The sequence below is a fragment of the Meriones unguiculatus genome, chromosome 14 (genome assembly GCF_030254825.1).
Source record: "Meriones unguiculatus strain TT.TT164.6M chromosome 14, Bangor_MerUng_6.1, whole genome shotgun sequence".
NCBI lineage: Eukaryota > Metazoa > Chordata > Mammalia > Rodentia > Muridae > Meriones > Meriones unguiculatus.
The window spans coordinates 65,071,071-65,094,432 of NC_083361.1; the positions used below are offsets into that span (position 1 = coordinate 65,071,071).

The following is a 23,362-nucleotide window of genomic DNA, read 5'->3' on the forward strand; positions in this document are numbered from 1 at the left end:
ATGGCCAGTCAAGCCTACAAAGATCTAGTAGTGTGCATTAATACAACTTTGGAAGGCATCCATTTATCTGAGACTTAATTACCTAAATACAGTAATTAACTTGCTCATCACAGAGTGATATAGAACTCAGATGGCAGACTTAAGTAAATGCAATGCCCCCTCTCCCTCCCCCTCGGAGATACTGCCATCCTTTACTGTTATTTGGACATCACAACCACTTCCATCTGCCCCTGCTTTCTTCCTTACACCTCAGCACCCAATGTCTGGCATGTTTGACATTGTTTCAGTTTTCAAACTCCCCCTCTGACAGCAAGTGCATTCATCTGCTTCGATTTGTATTTCTATTTGTCTTCTCATCTTTTCCTTCACTGAGCAGTCTTGGGTGGAGACGTGAGTGAATTTTCTTCCTTACCTTTCTCTCCCCTCCATCCTCAGCTGCTCATTGAGGAAAGATTGAGCAGAACTGGCATTGCTTGCTTTCCCTGAATTGATTGTGCCCGTCTGTTTGATCCAGTGCAGTAAGGATTAGTTGCCTGTAAACGAGAACAAGAAGAAATCTATCAGAGAAATGTCTTTTCTAATACAAGTCTGAAGAATCAGTGTCAGGCTTCAAATGCAATGGCTGCTATGTAGGTACTCATAAGACCATAGCTGTAGCTGTCACATGCACCCCATACCTCTGACGATCAACTGTTAGCTGTTACCAGTCAAGGGTACTGAGGCTAGACAATGCCTCTTAGATGGACTCAGCAACTTAAGGACAGGATGCTTGAACAGAGGCTGTGATTAATATGCTTGTTTGGAATAGATATGAATTAAATTTGATAGATATGTTTGCTAGAGAGCAACAATAGGGAACATAGCTATTCCATCCAGTTTTGTTTTTAATTAAAAATATCTGTTCTATTATGAAGCCATTGGCCAAAAGAGACTCCGGTCCGTGCTCAAAGGGCCTGATGACTACACGACTTGGGGAAAATTAAGCTGAAAGTTTCTTGACCCCCAAATATCTCAGAGAAAAAAAAATCCATTTAAGATCTGCTGGTTTCAAACCAGAGATAAGCTCTTTGAATGATACCTGGTTAGTTTTTATCTGATAGAGTTAAATTGAGAAATACAGTAATCAATTGTACTGGATAAAAACTGCTAAACATGAAGAGTGAACACACAAGCGTGGCATTCATTTTATGATGGCCAAGTACTACTGAGCATGGGTCCTGCATCGGGTTGTTGTTGATATATCCAGTCACACTCCATTGGAGAAACTGATTTTCCCTTTCCCAGCAGCTATTAACTGCAAATAGCTTCTTGGGTATGGGTGAAACTTTGTGTCTTCTCCAGTTTCTTAGTGCTTGGATTTTGGCTGGTTTAAAACAACAACAATAACAAAACAAAACAGAAATACACTAGTTATCAGATCATCTCCTAGGAATTCACCAATTACCAGGACTTGATGAAAACGCAAAGTATGTGGCTAATGTGGCTTGTCAGCAGCTCTCCATATATATTTTTATTTATAACTTATCTTAAAACATTTTGCATATGTATGAGTGTGTGGCGTGTGCGCACTTGCATGCAGGTATGCACACCCCATACATGCATGCAGAGGCCAGAGAAGTACATTTGATGCTCCTTATTCCCTGATACAGGGCCTCTGAATCCATGTGTCTGGCAGCCAGAATGAAACAGTGATCCTCCACTCTGTTCCCCACTGTCGTGGCATTTTAGGTCATTCTTACCTTTTCACATGGGTGCTGGGGATTTAAACTCAAGTATAAATGCTGGCACCACAAATGGTCTTAGCCACTAAGCCATATCCCTAACCTCTCTTAGTATGTCTTAAAGAAATCTGTGCCAAACTTGCCATACCCTGCCCTTCTTTGGGTATAATAGTGTTTTCACTACCTTTTATAAAGACTCTGGTGTCATAGAAGAACAAAAAGGGGAAAGGATGCTCTTTTCCAAATACCTGCCTTAAAGAAATGCAAGCATATGGCATTTGAGCCTTTAGCTCCCTCAAAGGCATTAACTCCTGAGTTCAACCTTCAGGGAAGAGAATGTGTAGCTATACACACAGACACAATGTTTTCTGACAATTGGTTTCATGCCTCATTTGCCATAAAAACAATTAGAATGCCAACAGATCCACATAACAACTTGCCATTTTTCAGGAGGAGAGGAGAGGTGGAAACACTAAAATAAAATGCATGTGCTCCTTGCTTCCTGTTTTCTTTTATGTCCTCTTCCTCCATGTTTTTCATTTATAAAATGTCTCCTGACTCCTTTAAGGCTCTTTCCATCTTCCTTCCTTCTCTCTTCCTTTCTCCTCCCTCTCAGTCTTCTGCCTGGCAGTAACCCTGTGCAGCACAGGAATGGTTGCAGAGCTGCCTCCTCTGGAGGTGCGCTTCATCCACTGTGACAGATCTTTTGCAAAGTCATTTAACGGTTTTGCTGAGTCAGCTGCTGTTCGTCTTGATTTGTGTCCCTCCACTGCCTTTTGATCTCCTCAGCTCAGAAACCCTATCTCTATGTGTTCCTCCATTAACAACAGAGGAATGTGCTGCGCCTCAGCAACCACTCAGTAACTCGTAGATGCTCCAAATCACAGATGGCCTCTTTAGTCTGACTCTTTAGCACTTACACAGAGAAAATTTGCTTGTTTTTTTAGTTTGATGGGACAACACTAAAAACCAAAACTCTTATCCAGACTGTAGGAAAAATACTGATTTTATTTGTGTCTCTGTGTGTGTGGGGTGGGAGGGATGGGTGTACTTCTGTGTTGGTAGGTACAGACCACATGGCAATCCCAGATGTCCATTTCCTGAAAGGCTACCACGTTATATTGAAATAGCATCTCTCTTTGGCCTGGAACTTACCACATAGGCTGTGTTGGCCAGCTAGCAGGCCCTAAGATTTTTGTCTCCATCAAGGCCCATCCCTTCCCCTCCCCCACATCTGTATATTATAAGCATGTACCACCATGTCTGACTTTTTATGTGGAATCTGTGGATTGAATTCAAGTTCTCTTGCTTGCAAGACAAGCATTTTTTTTTTTCAACTGAGCCATCATCACTTTATCCCTAGAGGAAAAAAATTAATAATTAAAAAAATTGATTTTCATTTTAAAACTATGTTTTTATTGTATAGAGAGATGGCTCAGAACTTCAAAGCCCTTTTCTTGCAGAGAACCCAGGATCATTTCCCAAAAACCACATGGTGGTTCACAACTGCCTATAATCCAGTTCCAAAGGATTTAAAGTTTCTTCTGGATTTTGTGGGCTCCTGAATGCACATGGTACACACAAACACACACACACACACACACAAAGAAAGAGAGCCTTTTATTTTTATTTTTAACTTCTCGTTGATTTTTTGTGTGAATTTCACATCATGCACCCCAATTATCTCACTTGTCTCCCCATCTCTTTATATCTGCCCTTGCAACCTCTCTACAAAATCAACCAACCAAACAAACAAACAACCAAACAAACAAACATAAAAACAACTCTCCATGGAAGATGCATTGTGTCCCACAAACAAAACAAAATAAAACCCTTTTGTCCACACATCTTTACTTGCAAATATTTGTTGCAATGAATCATTGGTCTGGCTCTAGGCCCCTGGCTTCTGCTACACCATCAATACTGGAGCCTCACTGGGACTCCACTCAGAAATCCTCTTGTTGCCCTATGTCATGGAGATCCTGCAGCTTTGGATCTTCTGGGCCAGCTCCTTCACGCACTCCAGCAGTTTACAGATGGGATAGATGCCCCCTTTTAAAAAGAAGGAAAATATAGTTTTTTTTTCTATAAAGCAGAATATATAATATGGAAAAACAGAAAAAGCACCCCACCCCTGCCTTTAGTTATCAAATAACCCCCAATAATGTTGAGAATGAATATATTAAAAGATTACATTACTTTATAACACATTTTCTATCATTCTGTACTAACATCTTTTAGGTGGTGCTGACATGTAATTTCAGCTACTTAGGAGGCTGAGACGGGATAATTGAAAGTTCAAACTTACCTGAATGATAGAGAAAGTGAAAGGCCAGCCTGAGCAACTTAATGAGGCACTGCCTCGAACTAATATGTGAAAAAGAGGACTAAGTAAGGCTCTAACTAAGTAGTCAAGTGCTGGCCTAGAATGCACCGGACCATATGTTCGGTGCCCTAGAAGTAAATATATATGTAGCCTACCTTTTCATCACTGGTTAGTAATGTTAGTTTATTATATAATATTGTCATGTGCATGCACCTAGCATATTTTAGTTTTATAGTCTGTTCCATCAGATTTCAAGGGACACATAGTTTTTATAGTCTTGTAGCATTATAAAAGTAAACATCTGATCTTGAAAGTACAGCTCATTAGTATTTGCTTAAGAAAATGCTCTCCCAGCTGAGAGTGGCCATTATCACAGTAAATTCTACCAGAATGGACGCAGGACTAACCACAGGATTATCACCATGGATTGCTGCAGCCATGAATCATCTGAAGGAATGGGCGGGCATGGGAGCGTTAGCAGGCCTTCTGGTGTTGGTCTCCTTGGTTTGCCTGTGGTGTATATGCAAGATTAGAGTCTCACAACAGCGTAATGCAGCCATGATCATTCAGGCCTTTACAGCCATTGAAGCAGGACATTCTCCCCAAGCATGGTTGGATATCATAAAAAGCTAAAATGTTATGCTCAGGATGCGAGGTTAAGCACTGCACTCAGGGTCAGCCGCTTTGGACCCAGAGAAGAGCATGTCTGATTGCATGCGGGTTGATACCCCAGGTCCCGCCTCTGAGAAAAAGGTATCGGACGGGTCTGATGCTCTTTGGGTGGATGACACCTAAATGAACATCGGTACAAAGTCCCAATTTATTTCTAATATCAGAGATCAGACCTCTACTCTTGCCTGATGCATCTAAAACAAAAAGGGGGAACTGTAGAGAGCTGTGTAATGCCGCGCATTAAAGATGGAGCTGGTTTCCACCTTCCACCTTCCCGATGGTGAGTGCTCTCTGTCACAAACAACTCCACATTTGGCTAAGGCTAAGGATCTGGCTTGCTTCCATGTATGTGGACCTATCTGCATTGCCCACGTGGCACGCTGGGGTTGGCTACCCAGAGGCTATTTAAGCTGTGGGCTGGCTTTCCCCAGGGTCAGATGATTGTTCAAGGTTCCTGAATAAACTGCATTGAAAAAAAAAAAAAAGAAAAGAAAAAAGAAAATGCTCTCCATGCTCCTATACTTATCTTCACTGATGAATTCTTTGCCGGGCTTTTAACAGCAAAGCCTGGCTCCCTGTGATTTTAGTTTGACTTTTATTACAGTAGTAGATGTACTCACTCTGTTGACTATTGATCCCACCATCAGATCTGATACCTGCGTCTACTCTCCTGAATCTTTGAGGGTCTCCATAGAATATGTCGTGGTCATTCTTCTCCCCCTTCACGTGATTGCATCACAAGCTTTTAAATTTTTTACATTTGGGGAGGGGCATGCGTGAAAAAGGGGGAGGGAGGTGGGACTAGGAGGGGAGGAGGGAGGGGTTCATGAAGGATACAAAGTGAATAAAGTGTAATTAATAAAAGTTAAAAAATTTTTCAAAAAATATTATCACTCATACAGCTGCCATTTCCTAAGTTATCATTTTAGTTATACAGGAAAATTCTGGAATTTTTATGTTTGCTTGAATTTCACTGAATTCAATAATTTTGCTTAAAATTGTTTTGAGAAAACTATTTTTAATATGTTTTTATAATTTATTCACTTTACACCCCAGTTGTATGTAGCTCCTTCCCAGTCTTCTCCAGGTTCTACCCTCTCTCCCTCTTTTTTCCTATCCCCCTTCCCTAGTGTTCAGAAAGAGGGAGCTCTCCTCCCTTACCGTCTGACCCCAGTCTATCAGGTCTCATCAGGACTGCCTGAATTTTCTTCTTCTAAGAAAGGCCTCATGGCCAGGGAGAAGTGATCAAAGAGCAGGCAACAGGCTCTATGTCAGAGATAGCTCCTGCACCCTTTACTAGGGAACCCACATGGAGACTAAGCTGCCTATTGGCTACATCTGAGTAGGGTGTCTAGGTTCTCTCCATGCATTGTTTGGTTGACACATCAGTCTCTGTAGGGCACTCTGGGACCAGATACAAAGATGTCATGATTTCCTGGATAGTACCTTTAAGTCACTCATAGACTAAAGGCTCTGTGAAATCTGTGGGTTTCAAATTAGCACTGTTTTCATCAATTCCAAATTATCAAAAATGTAAGAATATTCTGCCTACACCTTTCTTTAACTGAGCTCTGGCACACTGATTCCTATGGTGCATAACAACTCAGAATAGTCTGAGCTTCATTATGTAGTTGCAAGCCAAGAAATGCTTGATGGTAGGTAGCATTTGTGAGGAAGTTGGCCTATGGATTTGGCAATCGTAAGAATGATGAGATGCCCTGAGATATTGAATGGCTCCTTAATTTGTCAGGGAAATTATCTGATTCATCAGGAAGAAGCATCAGTCTTAGAAAAGGACACCAACAAAAATTCTTATTACATCAGCAGGTAAAGAAAAGTATAACCTGTTTTTATACAATTTTATGCTGAGTCTTCTATAATAAATAAATTAAAATAATGAAAACTGAATGTTAGTGTGTCTGTGAGGAAAGAGGTTTAATATGACACAACTATCTGCAAATTGCTTTACTTTCCTCTGGAGAGTAATTTAGCAATTTTCAAGAAGGTCTGTAAAAGCCTCTCACTTGATATGGCATTTCTAGCTTGCAGAGCATCTCCCAAGAAAATAAACAAAACGGGAAACAATATTTTAGAATGCGGATATTTATAGAAACGTTGCTGTACCGCCACATAATTTTAAATACCCCGATCTCTAGTGGTAGAAAAAAAGCATAATATTATTGATAATATTTCTAGGATACTATAAAACCAAAAAACAATGGGCACTTCAATGGATAGACCAAACATTACTATATCCTAGATGCTCAGGCATTTTGTAAGTATCAATTTCATTTCTGAAAATGATCCTTTATGGCAGATATCATTACTCATATCTGTAATTTCTATTTTTTATGTGTTTATTGTACATGTGTGTTGTGTGTCTGTGTGCATATGTGATTTGTATGTGTGTTGGCACGTCTGTATGTGTTTAGTAGGGAGTCAGTGGGTGGCCGTGTGTGTATTCATGGAGTACTAGGTTGATATCAGGAGTCTTCCTCAATCTCTCTCTTCCTTATTTAATGAAGCAGGGTCTCTTAGTCGAGCCCAGAGATTGGGCTTGTCTAGTTAGCTGAATTGCTCCAGTACAGGTCTAGCCCCCTGAGTAGCGGAATAACACATCCACACAGCATTTGTTCTGTTACCACAGTTTCAAACTAGAGTCTTCATGTACACAGTTGCCGTTTCCTTGGTTACCGCCACTACATTTCTTATAAATAAGGAATTTAGGTTTTAGAGGTGTTTAGAAGTATGTCATGTGTGAGAATCTTTGGTAGATTATGCCAGATTTTCAATCCATTTCCAACTCCCAGGTTCAAGTTATATTCAGTCATTCAAAGGATAAGTGAAAAAAAAAAAAAAGGCATGGCAATTAATGTTGCACACATAATGAATGTCACTTTAGCACCCCATGAAAGCACTGCCAAATGTAAGGGAGATGGAAAGTGTGTAATTTAAACTAACTCAGTCTTATTAATTTGTTTTGGTGCAATTCCTGAAAATATGTGCTGGGTGTGTATCCATTTGTCTGTGCTTGTCAGTTTAAAACCAAATGATTGGGACTTATTTTGGCCTGGAAATGCATCTTGATTGTTTAAATATCATACAAAGAAGACAAGTATCTGTTCCCATGGGCTAAAGGTTCTGCAGTCTAAGGAATTAAAAATTGAAAAGGGAAAATGATAATGCATAAAAAAGAGTGAATTGTTTTTATATTGAATTTTCAAAATCTTTCTTTCTAATTTTAGCCACGAAAGCAAACCTAGAACAATCTCTCTCCCAGAGGTGACTGTACAGACATCAGAGGATCTGCTCGACTCTCTAGGTCTCTGGGTATAACTAAGTGACTTTCTTATGGCCACTCATACTGGCATCTCATTCTCCTGAGCCCCGGGCTCAATCAAATGAATGGCTTCTCTTTTGCCTATGAAATGGTAAACGCTGGAAAACAGAATAGGCTTCCAGCCCTGGAGGAGGATTTCAATCAAGAAACCCATTCTTCCTGTTCTACATCAGTGGCATCTTTTATATTTTGTTATTGTTAATTCTTAAAACATGGAAGAACTAATGAAATTCCTGAATTTTTTTTTTCTTCCCAAACATTAGGACAATTTGGTTTAATTTAAGGAAGCCTCAAATCACCTAGGATGTGTGATCTAACTTCAGAGCCTCTACATGTGTATTTTAGTATTATTCATCCCCTCTGTGCTCATCTAATTATGTTGTCTTTCACTTTATTGACCCATATTATACTGCCTAAGGCACCAACACTTTAGAATTAGGGTTCAAGGCTGTTTTACCCATAAGTATTAGTTTACTAGATATTGTAAAGGAAAACAAATATATGCATGTAACACAAAGGTTGCAAAAACAGAGAAGCAAGGGAAGAAGAGAAGGAGAGAGGGGGTTGGAGAGAAGGAGAGGAAAAAAGGGAGGAAGGGAAAAGCCACTATTTAGAACAAACACAAACTCAATAAAAGACTAACAATGGAAATAAAAATAACCATGGACAAGTAACATTTATTTATGATATCTTACATTCGGGCAACAGTAGTTTGGGAAGAGGAAGGTGGGTTCTCAGTTGCAGAGCATATAGATCTTTTTATCTTGAATTTTTATCCTAGCCAGTTGTCAAGTTTCCCTCTCAAGAGAGAAGAAAACTAGAGATGTAAAGAAAAAACAGATGTTAATATTCCTCCAGATGGTTGCACTGACTAGTTTTATGTCAACTTAACACAAGCTAGAATCATTGGGGAAGAGATAGCCTCAATAGAGAAAATGCCTCCACCATATTGGTCTGTGGATAAGCTTGTGGTGCCTTTGCTTGATTGATGTGGGAGGGCCCATCTCACAGTGGGCCATGCCATGACTGCACTGGTGGTTGTGGACCCTATAAGAAATAATCATAGCACGTTATGAAAAGCAATTCAGTATGCAGCACTCTTTCACGTCCTCAGTTTCAGTTCCTGCCTTCAAGTTCATAACCTGCTTGAGTTTCTTCCTTGACTTTCCTGAATGAAATAAACACTCTCTTTCCAAGGTGCTTTTGGTCATGGTGTTTCATCACAACATTAGAACAGATATATATATATATATATATATATATATATATATATATATATATATATATGTATATAATATTTAACATATATATGTGTGTGTGTGAATAGTAACAGTAGTAATAGTACCAGTAGTAGTAGTAATTTTTTTTGACAGTGGGCATGTGGTTCAGATATCTGAGTAGCTCCCAAGCATGGGTCAAAATACTTCTGTTGACCATAGCCTCTGCAACTGTAGAAATATGGCAGCTCATATTCACTGTTAGATGTCAGGTCTTGAAAATTACATACATTAGGGTAAACAAAAAGGTCTATGAGTAAAAGTGCTAGCAACCAAGCTGTGAAAAGCATGGTAGAGAGAGAGAACCTACTCACAAAAATTACCTCTGACCTCCACGTACTCACTCCTATCACACAAAACACAGCAATGCAAATTAAGTTAAATGTTTCAAAACAGCTTTCAGCTCTGAAGTTGTTATGCTATGCTTATTCTCAAACGTATGAACACTCACAGCATCTCTCATCCTACAGTCACAGAAGCAAGGCTTTGAGATTTGAACTCAGGGCTTTGAATTCAAGACTTTGAATTATACGTGTGGTGCAAAGATCATGTTTGATTGGATAAAACGTATGCCTTGTCTTGATTCTAATAGGAAGGTAATAAAGGGACCTATGATTAACAATGCAAAATTAAAAAGAGAAAGAAATTACAAAAGCATGACATGCAAAAGAGAGGCTCTAGCACGAGATTAGATCTAATGCTAGATCTAATGCTAGACGCAGAAGGGGAAAAAAACATGGTATGGAAAAATGCCTAATGTAGTCAACATGAGAGGTGGAAAGAGAAGAAGATACAAAGGCCTTTAGAAGGGGCCTTCGGTATCTTTCCTAGGATCTCAGTACACAGTGTGTTTTATCCCTGAGATGGATATTTTGGAAGAAATAAGTTGTGATTTGACTTTTACACTGATTTGTGACACTGAGACTCCAAGCATGTCCCGGAACAGAAAATAATTTTCAACCATAGGAAATATCATTATGGAATTATTGACTGTATTTGTGGAGAGTGCCTAGCCCATTAAGAAATGCGGATTAGAGTGATGTTTTGTAATCACTCAGTAATCAGTACTTTGTTATATCGCTTTGATCTGGGAAGCTGGTTACTGTCCTGGGGTTTGCTGGTGGCTAACGAAATGACTGCAATGAAGAGATAGAATAGTGGAGACAGAACAGTTGGACATGTGATGCAGATATGGTGTGCATTGCCTTAAACCAGCCCCCAGGAAGTCATTATTCCTATTATCACTAATTGTTAGTGTGTGGGGAGTACAAAAAAGCTGAGTGTATCAAATGTTTGATAAAAATAAAAAAGCTGTAAGGTTTTTCATTATTTCAAACACAGCTCAGTGATTTTAAATTTTTCTTTCTTTCCTGAAACACATTACAAATTATTCTATAATACAAACGTAAAGGAAATGAATCCTTAGAAATTTATCTCCATAAATCAATGTTCTTCCCCTAAATCCACCTCCTCTACATTCAGTACAAAGTTCAAGTCCAGTACAGCACCTTTCTTGGCAGGGAATCTTAGATGAAAATTTAGTCAAATATTCTGAATGCCTTACTCGCTAGCCACTGGATCCACAAAGTGGAAGTAGCTCATTTGACTTTGTTATTGTTCTTGTTTGTGTATTAATAACTTAGGAACATCCTAAAAAGAGCCCTAATTCATCATTAGAAAAGGATGCTCAGTTATCTTTTGGGTCTGCCTAGTACCAGCTTCTGAAGGTTTATCATAGAAAAGAATGACACAGCATGCTAACCAAGTGGTTGTCACAGCCTTTGTAGTGATGCTCTGTAGATCTAGAGGTAACATGTACCCCAGACTAAACCTATGATTAACCACTCATTCACTGTGCTTCTAGGATATAAATGCTTGAGAATTATTGAGTTTTCTCATCAGATAAGCATGATTTACTTAATTGTACTGATAATAATAGTTACAATTAATAATATCTGTTGGTGGTTTAGCAAGTGCTAGACGCTATTTTCAATTAACATTCATATAAACTTTTAAAAATCTCCCAAGAGTATTAAAAATAAATATCATTGCTTCCATTATACAGAGGTGAAATCAAGCTACAGAGGGTCTAAATAAACTTCCCAAAGTCTCCCAGATAGTAAGTGTTAGATCTGGAAATTAGATTGTGACACGTGTACTGTGATACCAGTGTGTTTAAACACTGTGGAAGTTTGAACAACAGAAGTAGTTTTGTAAAAAATATCATCCAATGTTTTGCTTCCAATGAAATGTATTAGCAGCAGTTAAGTTTCTGTTAGAAAACTAGATTTCTCTGCATACATTTTAAATATTAATTTTGCAATAATGAAAACAGATGCTTTTTTTTAAGTCATAGTGAAACATACGGGGATAAATAATAAATATATGGACTCAGTGGCCAATTACTCATCTGTCTCAAAGTGGCCATCATTTGGATCTGGTCCTAACGTTACTGTGGAATAAAAGACATCTAGGGTATTCTTGCTATGCAGGTTATCCACAAGGTCTGTTGGAAGGTCTTGGGGGAATCTTGGTTATCTACCCTTGAATTTGATAGTCTTGAGGAAAAGGATTCCAAGATTGGGGTGGAAGCTGGCAAAACCCTCTCATCTGTTGCATGTCCATGTGCCTGTTACAAATGCCCTAATATCTACGTCCTAGACAAATAAAATTCGTTTCAGGAACTGGTAAGATCAGAAAGAAATGAAAAAAAAAATATTGCCTGGTACATACTACATAGTATTTTAGGATGAGTGATTTTGAGGAATTAAGGCTTGCAAGTAGCCTGGTGTATGGCTTGAGAACAGAGTTGTGAGTGCCTTCTGGAGCTGTGTGTGGTGCTTATACTACTGAGCAGTGGACCAATGAAAATCACGTCAGAATGTTTTGCTGATCCTGATACACACATAACAACCACGTTGAATGTTCAAAACGTTTTACTATATTCAGGCATTTCTATTCTTGGAAGCTCTATGAAAGCCCTTCAGTGGAGCTGGTATGTTAAAATGAGATTTGCACATATGCACCGTCAGAGCTGTCTAATCCTTCTTGGGGGTTTGTTACTGAGGCCTCAAGCAGAGGCCACTATACACCAAATAGGATGGTTCCTCCTTGCTCCCTAGCAGTACAGAGTTAGCATCTCCAAGACTCCAGCTTTTGCATGCAGCATAAATGAAAACCATTAACATTCCAAGAGAAGCTGGCGCATGTAAAACGCAGAAACAAACATTCACCTGGTTGTATATCATGAACAAACGCAGCTGGAGGGGAAGCACTCCGGTATTTTGCGTGAGTTCTGCTCTAGGAGGGAGGATTTCCTAACCTCAGGAATTTTTTATTGCATAAAGATTAATATTAAGCTAGTGTGTGCAAGACTTCAGGTTCAACCCTCAGTAGTGCACATGTGTGCATGAGCATGCTGACACAGATGGTATTCAGTGGGAGGAGGGAAGATGGTGGAGGGAGGGAAGGAAGGAAGAAAGGAAGGAAGGAGAGAATTGAGGAGAGAAGGATTAAGAAAGTGGATAAAAGGCAGGTGACACGAGAAGCTAGCTTTTAAGGAACAGGGTAAAATGAGAAACTATATTTGGTTGATGGAATTCAGGTTTTCCAGAATTACTGCGTTAAAATGGAATGCCGAAACAATATGTGGATTAACTCCTCTAGCTGCTGTACAGAGTTCTTGAAAAAATATATATTTGCAAGTGGATTAAATAAATATTCCTACTGCCCCACACTGAAAAAGTTTTCTAAACATAGGAGATTGAGTATCATGCAAAGATCAGCAAAGCCTAATATAGGTTATCAAGAGAAGTTTGTTTGGTACTTTTAGAAAGTGAGCAGGAAGTTCTACCAACTATACTGTACAAAAGGAAATAAACAAATATGACTTTATTTTTACTCTATTCAGGTGTTCTTAGTGTAAATTATAATTCACAGGCCTACCATTCAAAAGGATTTTTATATAGCACATGCAAGCATGAACGATCACATCACAGCAATCAAAACTCTCATCATTCCCCAAGATCTCCTTCAGTTGCTTTATAATGCAGTCCTCACTCAACTCTTTATCACCAAACAGCTCCAGTTTGCTTTCTTTCCTTCAAATTCATTCTGCACTTTTAGAATCTCACATGAATGCAGACAGTGGGCATGTTCTGACTTTTCCTTTAGCCTTATCTTTGTAGAGTATAAGGATTTATAGGTATATCAATGTTCTAATATGATTTTCATTTTTGCAAGTTATCTTTCAGCAAAATGAAGAACTATAGAGGAAAGTGTTCACCTAAACCTTTACTGCTATTCTGCTTTGCTAACAGCATGAGCTGAGCCAGACCTAGTTTAGCTGTTACTCTCACTGATTATTCACCATGCCTGGTATACACTTCCTACAGATGGCTGCACCACTGGCTCCTCTTTGACATTCCAGTCTCATCTTAAGTGTCACAATCTTAGAATCATTTTGACCACCTCAGCCAACATTTTTCATGACCACACTCTAAATTAGAATGTCTACTTGGTACTTCTATGCCAGCTCTAATTGTCTATAGTCTATCTTCTCCAGAGAGAATGTATAGTGTATAAAAGCGAGAAGTTTAGCTGCTTTGTTCAAAACTGAATTTCTAGCGCTCTTAGAAGAATGCCTGATGCAGAAGAGATAATCATTCAAGAAAGGAGCAAATAAACCCTTACCAAGCCTTTTATGACATGTTTCTTGGAAAACATATTATATTTATGAGATGAAAAATAATATAGTTCTATGTAATTGTTATTAGTTGAAAGAATGCCTTCAAACTATGCTGATTAAGGAAAGTTTATAATTCAGAATGAGGAGTTACATTCAAAGCTTTATCCTGTCTCATTCAATTATCTATATTATTTTTGCAAATGCTTAGCTCTATCTACAGAGGCAATGGTCATTACTTTCTTTGTAATAATGATGAAATAATTGATATTACAAATGATAATCACAGATCAAAATGATAGATGAAACTGAATAAGAATAATGAACTCAGTTCTGAGTTTCTCTTGCCAAGGGACAAGAGCAAACCTCCTCAGAAGGACTCAGAGCAGCTTGTTATGCACAAGGAGATGAGTGTAATTTCCAGAAACCTTATTTTAAAAGCTAGGAGAGGTAGCCTACACGCTCTCGTAGCCTTAGCACTGGAGAGATGGAACAGGAAGAACCATGGGTCTTTCTGTCTGGCCAGCCAGCCTAAACTAATTAGTGAGATGCTTGTCTTGATGACAAACTCGGTACCCAAAAACAACAACAAAACACAAAGGAACAGCTAACTCAAAGGTGTCAATAAGAGCTTTGGATTAACACATAATGACATCACTTCTATGCATCAGGGTGGAGGACAAGGAAGAAGCACAGAAGAGAAAAACTAAAGAATGAATGAATTTAGAACATGATAATTTCTGAACTACAAAACTGAGCATAGCTTCAAAGGGTTGCTCAGTTGATAGTGAAAAGGCTCAACAGTGCTGCATCCACAGACTAGTGGAAAAACTTACATTAATTGTACCAGTTATCTTTAAGAGGGTTGCCTTCTAGAAAGAAGAAGCCCAGCATGTTAACAGGGAACAGTATTGAACAATCTCTGTCACTATCATTCTTGCTTAGGAAAGCCTATGTGATGAGCAGGAATGCCTAGCACAGGAACAGCATTATAGACAGTATTCACACACAGCTCATAGAAAATACTGTACAGAACAGACTCAGAACTTGACATGAACCAATTGTGAGGTATGAATAAAGCACATAATAACACCATATATCATTTACATTGAATTTACTTGGGATGACATTTAACCTGTTTCAACAGTAAAATCTGAATTATTTATTCAATCACTTGTTAACATAAATAACCTACCACAAAGGTTGTTTTGAAGAGAGTCAAAACCTTGGAATTTGTTTATAAATTGCTCTAAATTTGTCTTGTCTCATTGGGGTAACCAGAAAAAAAAATAGGTTTTCATACTAAGCGAGTTCAGAGTACTGGAAGTTAATGTGTAAAGTATTGGAATAATGAGATTTTAATCAACACACACACACACACACACACACACACACACACACACACACATTTTGTTCTCAATTTCCATTCAGTAGTTTGGTTTATGTGTTCTTTCTTTCTCGGGAGGGTGCTGTCCACGGTCTGGGTGCTGAATTCTAGAGGTCTGGAAAGAAAGTTTTCTAACAGTCTCATTAGTACAAAGAAATTGCAAGTGATGAGGTGAGTGCGCACAGTTTATTTTCTTAGTTGTATTTTTAAAACTTGTATTATTACCAAGGGAGAAGCATTAGCTATTGCTGCATCATTTACACAGACACTTATTTCAAATCATAAGAGGCACAGAACACAGTAATCCATATTAAGTAGTAGTAGGCTGCATAATTTTCTAGGATGATTTTTTTTTCTATTAAAAAGAAGGGAGACAAAGGATGATCAAGGACATATTTGCTATATGATAGAGAAGTAAATCCATTTCTAAATAATACTTTGCTGTATTTCAGAGGGTGGGGGTGGCTACTCACAGCTCCTTATAAGGCAAATGAATATTTCAGCCCAAGTTTGCAAGTGAAACATAAAGCTAATTGCCAAATATTCTTTGGTCCCTTAGCAAACTGCAGGGGGCAAGAGTGAGCTTGTGTAAATGCTGAGCGCTTAGATTTCCCTGGGTGCTCTTCTCTCACATGTGCTTTTAAATCTGCCAACTTGTAGTTATTATTTTTCAGCACTGAATTAGTGAATCATTTTACATAGCACCATTATGTAAAATAAAATGATACTTTGTTTCTCTGCATTGGCCAATTACTGGGTGGAGAAAATTGGACTCCTGAAAGACACATGTGTGCCTAGTTTGGCAGATTATAGGAAAGTCTTGTAAAATGCTCCCAGATGTTTGATGCAAGGGAGGGAAAACACAGGAGCAAGGAGCAAATGGAGGTGAATTTCACACAACGTAAAATCTATTGATTCCAAACAAAAGACAAATAGGATCATAGATAGGAAGTCTCTCTGGAAGGTCAACAATGATAGAGTTTTACTAAATTCATCCAGTTTGATCCTTTCCTTTCTACTTTCTGCTGTGACTATGCTAGAATATATTAGGACACATTATTCCTAATCATAGCAATTAGACACTAACTATGAACCAACTCCTTGTTTTTTCTCTGTAAAAAAAACACAAGCTAAGTGGCCTGCTCTTTGATCACCTCCCCCTCAGGGGGATGCAGCCTTACCAGGCCACAGAGGAAGACAATGCAGCCACTCCTGATGAGACCTGATAGGACTGGGTCAGATGGAAGGGAGGAAGATCTCTCCATCAGTGGACTGGGGGAGGGGCATGGGTAGAGAGAGGAAGGGAGGGTAGGATTGGGAGGGGGAAAGGAAGGAAGCTACAGGTGGGATACAAAGTGAATAAACTGTAATTAATAAAAATAAAAGTAAAATATACCTTAAAAAAAACAAACCAAAAAACAAAAATGGGAGACATAGACTCATATGTGGACAAACACAGATTGGGCCTTTTTTCATTGCAAGGTCCAGCCTCTATATCATCAGTATGTAGAGTGGTTTCTGATAATAATACTGGTTTTTGAATATTTTTACACCATACTCACAGTCTTTTTCTGACATTGGAAAATATCTCCCAGGGGTTGTTTTCCCTTTGGCACAAAGCATCTTAAACATGACTGCAAAAAGTTGTCCAATTGTCAAATGTCCAATTGGGATTGCTTTTGATTTTACTGATGACTAAGCAACAGGGTAGGAGTGAAATTGCACTCTGTGTGACAGGGTAGCACAAAGAGGAGCCGCTGTTGAAGCATCACTGTCCACCGGAAACTGTTCCCTTAAGCGAGGAATGTTACACCAAACAAGGGCTTCTCAGGGAGGGGCATAGGAGAGTCAATGCACCCTTCTTTCTGTTGCTTAGCTCTCAGCACCAGTTTAGCTGCTGTTTGCCTGAACTGGCACCCATGACCTAAGGAAAGACAGCCTGATTGAAGCTGTCATTGGGGGGTCAGGTGACTAGGATTCAGAATATATTAGTCAGTTTATCTAGAGCAGGGCTTCTCAACCTATGTATGTATGTAACTCTGTCTATCTGCCTTTCTATGTATCTATGTATGTTTGCATGTTTGTATGCCAGTATCTATATCTCTGTCTATCTGTCTATGTATCTATTTATCTATCTTTGTATCATCTCTCTCTCTTTCTCTACACACACACACACACATCTTAAGTGCTGAAAACTTTTCCTCCCATGACCCAGTGATCACTGCATTCCGTCCTTGTAGGTTTCTGAGTTGGTCTCCATTTCCTGTAAAAACAGTCTTCTTGCACGAGGGGTGAGAGTTCTACAAACGTTGTTTAACTTCTTAAATAACCAGTCATATCCACGTAGCACAGCGTACCAAACCAATGGTAGCTGACACTGTAAAAATAATGTATCAGCCTTAAATAAGTCTCATTAAGTTGTCAAATCTCAAGTTTTCTTTAATCTATAACAGAATATTTTTTTCTTCTTAAATCTTACTTGATCATTTTCTAAAAGACTTTAGGCAAAAAAAAAATCGCTTTTGTGTTCCTAATGTTTTCACTCATGATAATTCTTAAAGTATGCATTTTAGCCAGGAGTGCTATAGAAATGGAGGTTTTTTTTCTCCCTAGGTGCATCCTACCAACATCAACACATAATATATTTTTATCTTCTTATTGGTGATTTAACTTTGATCTCTTGTTTAATGTAGTGTGTCTAATTTTGTCACCATGAAATTTTCGTTTTCTTTTTGTAATTTATATGATTCTTGTAGGACAAAACATTGTTATTTTTATCATTCATTTACCAGTTTTAGCATCCACTGATTTTTTTCTATAACATTTATTATTATACTAAGTGCAAAGTGGTTATTTTTTAAATTTCGCTATTTTTTTCACATTTGGTAGTTGGTATTTTATTGTAAGAAATGGTGATCACTGTCAGACATGGTGGTGCACATTTGTAGTTCCAGCACTCAGCAACAAGGGGATGGCTGCGAAATCTGAGCTGGCCTGAGCCATGTGATGAGACACAGTCTTAAAGAGCAAAAGAAACCAAAATAATCTAAGAAATAAATAAGTCATGTGCTGGTCTCCATTTAATTATGCACATATTTATTTTGATACCTTTGGATTTCTGAATTATTATTTTCTTCAACTGTTTACAAACTATTACTGTCACTAGTTTGGTACTTGAATTGTCCTAAATTTAGATCATAGACATTGCATCAGGTGATGTTTGCATCCTTTGGTTCTATCCTCATCATTCCTTGAGAAAGTTTTGCTACACACACACACACACACACACACACACACACACACGTCTGTCTGTCTGTCTGTCTGTCTGTCTGTATGTATGTATGATATATATATATGTATATACATATACACATATATATGTATACACACACACACACACATATATGTATAACAAGATGTTGTAGAGTCTTCCTACATTTTCTCAATCCATTCCTGAATCACTATTTTTTTCCCTCAAGAATCTTCCATCCTGGTTTTGGACATGATATTTGGAAACCAGGGCCCAGATAAGGGGTGCCTATTTCTATTTCTGTACATTGGACTAATAAAATCACTTCTTGTTTTTCAAGTACTCAGTCATTACAGCATGTTTTAGACAGCAGTGCAGGGTGACATTAGACATTAATGTTTTCTTTCTTTTTTTTTTTTAAGTTAGATAAAAGCTGCCGTTTTCAGAGAAAACTACTATTGGGAAGAGAGAAACAAACCCCCCAAAGTGTGGGTGGGGATTAATGCTGCCTCCATCACATTCTGTGCCATAGGCATCCTTTACGTTTTATCAATTGTTTTTCATAGTTTCCATGAAATTTTCTATGGAAAATCCAATTTACTAACTAGAAATTTGATGTCTTCAAAATTCTCATCCAGTTTTAGGCTAAATTCACCTGTCCAAGTGAACACAACAGGGTTTGAGTTCATACTCATGTGTCCTCCACACAGAATTCTAAAGACAAGCAGAGGCAGCTGGCTCAGGAACCACAGTGCTATGGATGGATTATGTTCCCCATCACTTACAACAAGAGAAGAAGGCAATGGAAGGGCTGCTACATCATGGGGGCCCTGGGAACACTCCCCCAAACAATTCTTGATACGTGCTAAAACTATGATTTGTTCAGACAATGTCAGAATCACCTCATTTGCATTCCACTTCCCACAATGCTATTTAATTTTATGCCTGATTTGATAAGTAAATGATGGAATTCTGCTGGGAAGATTCCAGACTATGTGCTCTTTAGAAAGTAAAGAGGTACAGTTATTATCACTGAGATGGGGAAGAGGGGAGATATTTTCCACCTGATACTTTTAAAGTCTGGCAGTAGTGGTATGTATATGTGTGTAGGTTGTATTGGAAACGAGGTATCGAAGGGGAAAACATGATGTGTTTGTTTTTGTAATTCTGAAAGAATGTCATATGCCTGCAGGAGAATTCACACTGCTGTGCACATATCATCAGATATTTGAGTAAGCCATAGCTATTTAATTAACTAGGAAGAGGCCTGGACTAGGGGCTTAGACTTTACTTCTTGGATGGTCTGAATAAAGTGTAAGAGGAGAAGAGCTGAAACACACACACACACACACACACACACACACACACAGAATGATAAACACAAGACTCTTCCTTTTCCTCTTCCTTTCTTACTACTTTCCTTACTTCTTTTTCCTCTTGTTCCCCTTCTCCCTTGTCTTCTTATCTCCTTCTCTTCTCAGACTTTCATAGAATTCTATCATAATTTCCTCTCATTTACTATTCATAATAGACAAATTCAAGTATCAGACTACCTTGGAAGGAGACAGAAATAAATTAAGGTTTTGTTTTAGATTTGAACGCTTATCTCTACTAAAAAAGCTCATCAATAATCTATAATATTGATGGAGTCAAAGAAAGGCCTGGAGGGCCATGTACATGCTGTGAGTAATAGCCTCAGAGACTTTCATGATTTAATTTCATCAATCCCAGGATTGTGGAACTTAGCAAGACTTGTCTTTTTCTTTTCTTCAATGTGGGTACCGAGTCTGTGTAAATAGTTCTACACACATAACAGATACTCATTTAATAAACAAATCAAATACCACATTTACATCTTTTTATTACAATTGGTTTCCCTTTCCTCCCTCTTCAAAACTTTAGCTGCACCACTTCTGCCTTTTATAGTCACTGTTCACTCATAATTAAGCAACAGCCATGTGGGAACTGCTTTCTGCCAAGATATCACATGACTGTCATGCTCTTTCTGTTTTTAACCCTTCATTTCTTCTTCCTCTTTGCTACAGGTAGTTAATTGCTTTCTCTGCCTTTAGACCATTTCTTTTGTTTTCTCTCATGCTTTCCTTTTTATTGTGTGTCCCTTCTGGCCTCCTTACAGCATCAGACGCCTCAGCATTATTTTTCACTTGGTTGTCTCCCTTTGTTGCTGTTTCCAGTAGTGACTCAGCTGCCTTTTCTACTCTTTTTTTCCCCACTATGATCATTTTTCTGTGTTATCACATCAAAAACCTCTGTGACTTGGACTATTATCTCTTTATTTAAAAATATAATTGAAGAGATCGGTGTAGGTAGAGAAGAAATGGTATCACATAGATTGAGCCGTAGGACACCACAACTCTTAAAGGACTAGGGGATGAGAGTAAGTTCCAGAGAAGCATAAGAAGGTGTGATAGTGTTACGGGACTATAAGCCCTATGTAGCCTCAATTTATTTCAGTCTCAGTCATATGTTGTGTAATTTATACTCAGAATGTGCAATTGCTTGATGACAGGAAAGAGAGAAGCACTGATGTACATATTTCTATTACATACTTAGCATGCATTCATCTGATTAACATTCTGAGAGAGTGCATCAAGGTGTCTGCATTGCTTTGAAATGCAGTGTTAAAGAGAGAAATTTCAGTGACGATGGCATTCCATTAGATTTTTAATTTGAGGAAATAAGCATATTCCTCAAAAGCAACTTTATGTTACTTGTAAAGGAGTAACTTGGAAATGGAAAGCTTAACTTATCTCTTTTGTCCAAGTGTATATATTACCCAAGTATATGGCACATATGTAGAATGAGTTTATGTCAATAGTATTGCTTTGAAAAATAAAAAAAGGAATTTTAAGTATTATATAAAATCAACTCACATGATAGTCATATAAAACAGTATTTAATTTCATAATTTAACTTCAATATTTAATCAGATATTAAACAGAAAACAGTAAATTTGTTATCATGGATTATGGTGATTATTAGAGGGTACAATCAACTAATTTCATGACAGATCTTTTTACCTCAGTCTACCCTTCATTGTCATGACAAAAAGTACAAAATGTTTTGAAATTCTAGGACATTCTTTTGCAAAATTTATACAACTATGAGTTTATAGGAAAAATACTAGAAAAAGCTCAATTTTACCAAAAAACAGAGAGGCAGAGCTCAGGTTCTTAGATCTGAGCTAGGTAAAATGGCACTAGCCAGGCCATTTTAACTAACTTGCCAGGCAGAAGCAGGCACACTGTCATAAGTGGAGGGCGGTAAGTGAGACCTCTCTCAAACAAAGCACAGGAGCACACAGGAGATTCTTAGACTTAAACTCTTAACTTTGAGAAACAAAATAGAAGCGCTTTGAGCATCAGTATTGTTCTCAGTTCTGGTCACCTCAGCTAACCCTGTCTTCCAGCTCCCATTTATCTACTGGAGCTGCCTCTTCCAGAAAAGTTTTATTGTGTGAACTTGCATGGTTACAATGGCATGCTATCAGTCACAGTTTATTCTGCCCTAAGGGCTCCTTAAACTTTCACTTATGGTCCACATAGACAGTTAAAGTGCTTGACAACTTTGGTCTTATCATCTAACACCAGAGAGTTTTCCTTATGAGGCACAATCCACGGTTTGCAACTTTTGGAGTTTTTTCAAAAAAAAAACTGTATATCTGGAGCTTTCACATGATGAACATTTCCATCATCTACTTCAGTTCAAGTCCAGACAGTTGTGTTAACTTGTTGTGGAACAACACAGAAGCCTACTTAACTCACACGAGTTTTTCCAACCCCAGTGGCCTAATCTAAAACTTACTTTTCTTTGGACAGAAAAGAGTAATGAGTATAAAATATATTCAAAGGGGATAATGGAGTAGTTTATGAGAACAGCAAGACTTTGCATGCCTTTATGAGGACAACTATCATGAGCAAAGGAATGGAAATCAAGTGTTTGTCCATGTGGGAACAAGTCTGTTTATCTCTCTCTTTGCTGGTTCTGTGCCAGCGGACTATACACAGGAAGTGTATATCCCAACTCACAGGGATTAGTTTCCATTCCTCAGTACCAACTTCCAGGTCATAGTAGTGTAAAACCCTTAGATTTATGCATCACACCATAACAAGGAAAAGAGATCCAAATATGTGGTCCACTACTTTTCGTCCTCAGTTTTGTCTTAGGGGTGACTTCTACTATGCCCCATCCGGTTAGAAAGATCACTAACATTAAACATATCATCATCTTCTGCTAATTCCCACACAGGAGGCAAGGATATACCTCCCTAACAGACATCACGCTGCTCACTTTACTAAATCAGTATTAAAAGAAGTAGCATTAAATAAAATATATTTCCCACAGGAACCCTAGTAAGTTCTAAATATGTCTCACAGTAGAAAGGGATGTGGATATTACCTGTCTTATTCCAAAATTGCCTGCATAATTTAGCAAACTGTCAAAGCTACATGGATAGAACTTACAGAAACCTCCCTGAAGAAAAGAAAAGCCTCAGAAGCTCAAGGCAAATGTCTCCTAAACTTCCTTTATAAAATATTGAAGAAATGCTGAATAAAGACTATGTTCAGTACCTCCCATGACAAAACCTGTTACTTAAAACACTATTGCAATCATCACATGCTCAGAATTTTCTTTAAAGCAGAATCTTCAGCTTAGCTTTTAAAGCAATGGAGATAAGAAAGTA

The 23,362-nt window shown here is 38.2% G+C and overlaps 1 protein-coding gene across 6 annotated transcripts in view; it reads left to right on the forward strand.

Moving 5' to 3' along the window:
• The window catches only part of Agbl1 (AGBL carboxypeptidase 1), an 887,605-nt gene that overhangs the window by 565,229 nt on the left and 299,014 nt on the right, over window positions 1–23,362 (forward strand). The window contains exon 22 of one of the 6 annotated variants that reach the window (XM_060367385.1): window positions 8,002–9,216. The exons of the other annotated variants lie outside the window; for them this stretch is intronic. Within the exon in view, the coding sequence (XP_060223368.1) occupies window positions 8,002–8,005 (4 nt within the window). The 3' untranslated portion in view covers window positions 8,006–9,216. Of the gene's footprint in view, window positions 1–8,001; window positions 9,217–23,362 lie in introns of those variants that run through there. 6 annotated transcript variants of the gene reach the window in all.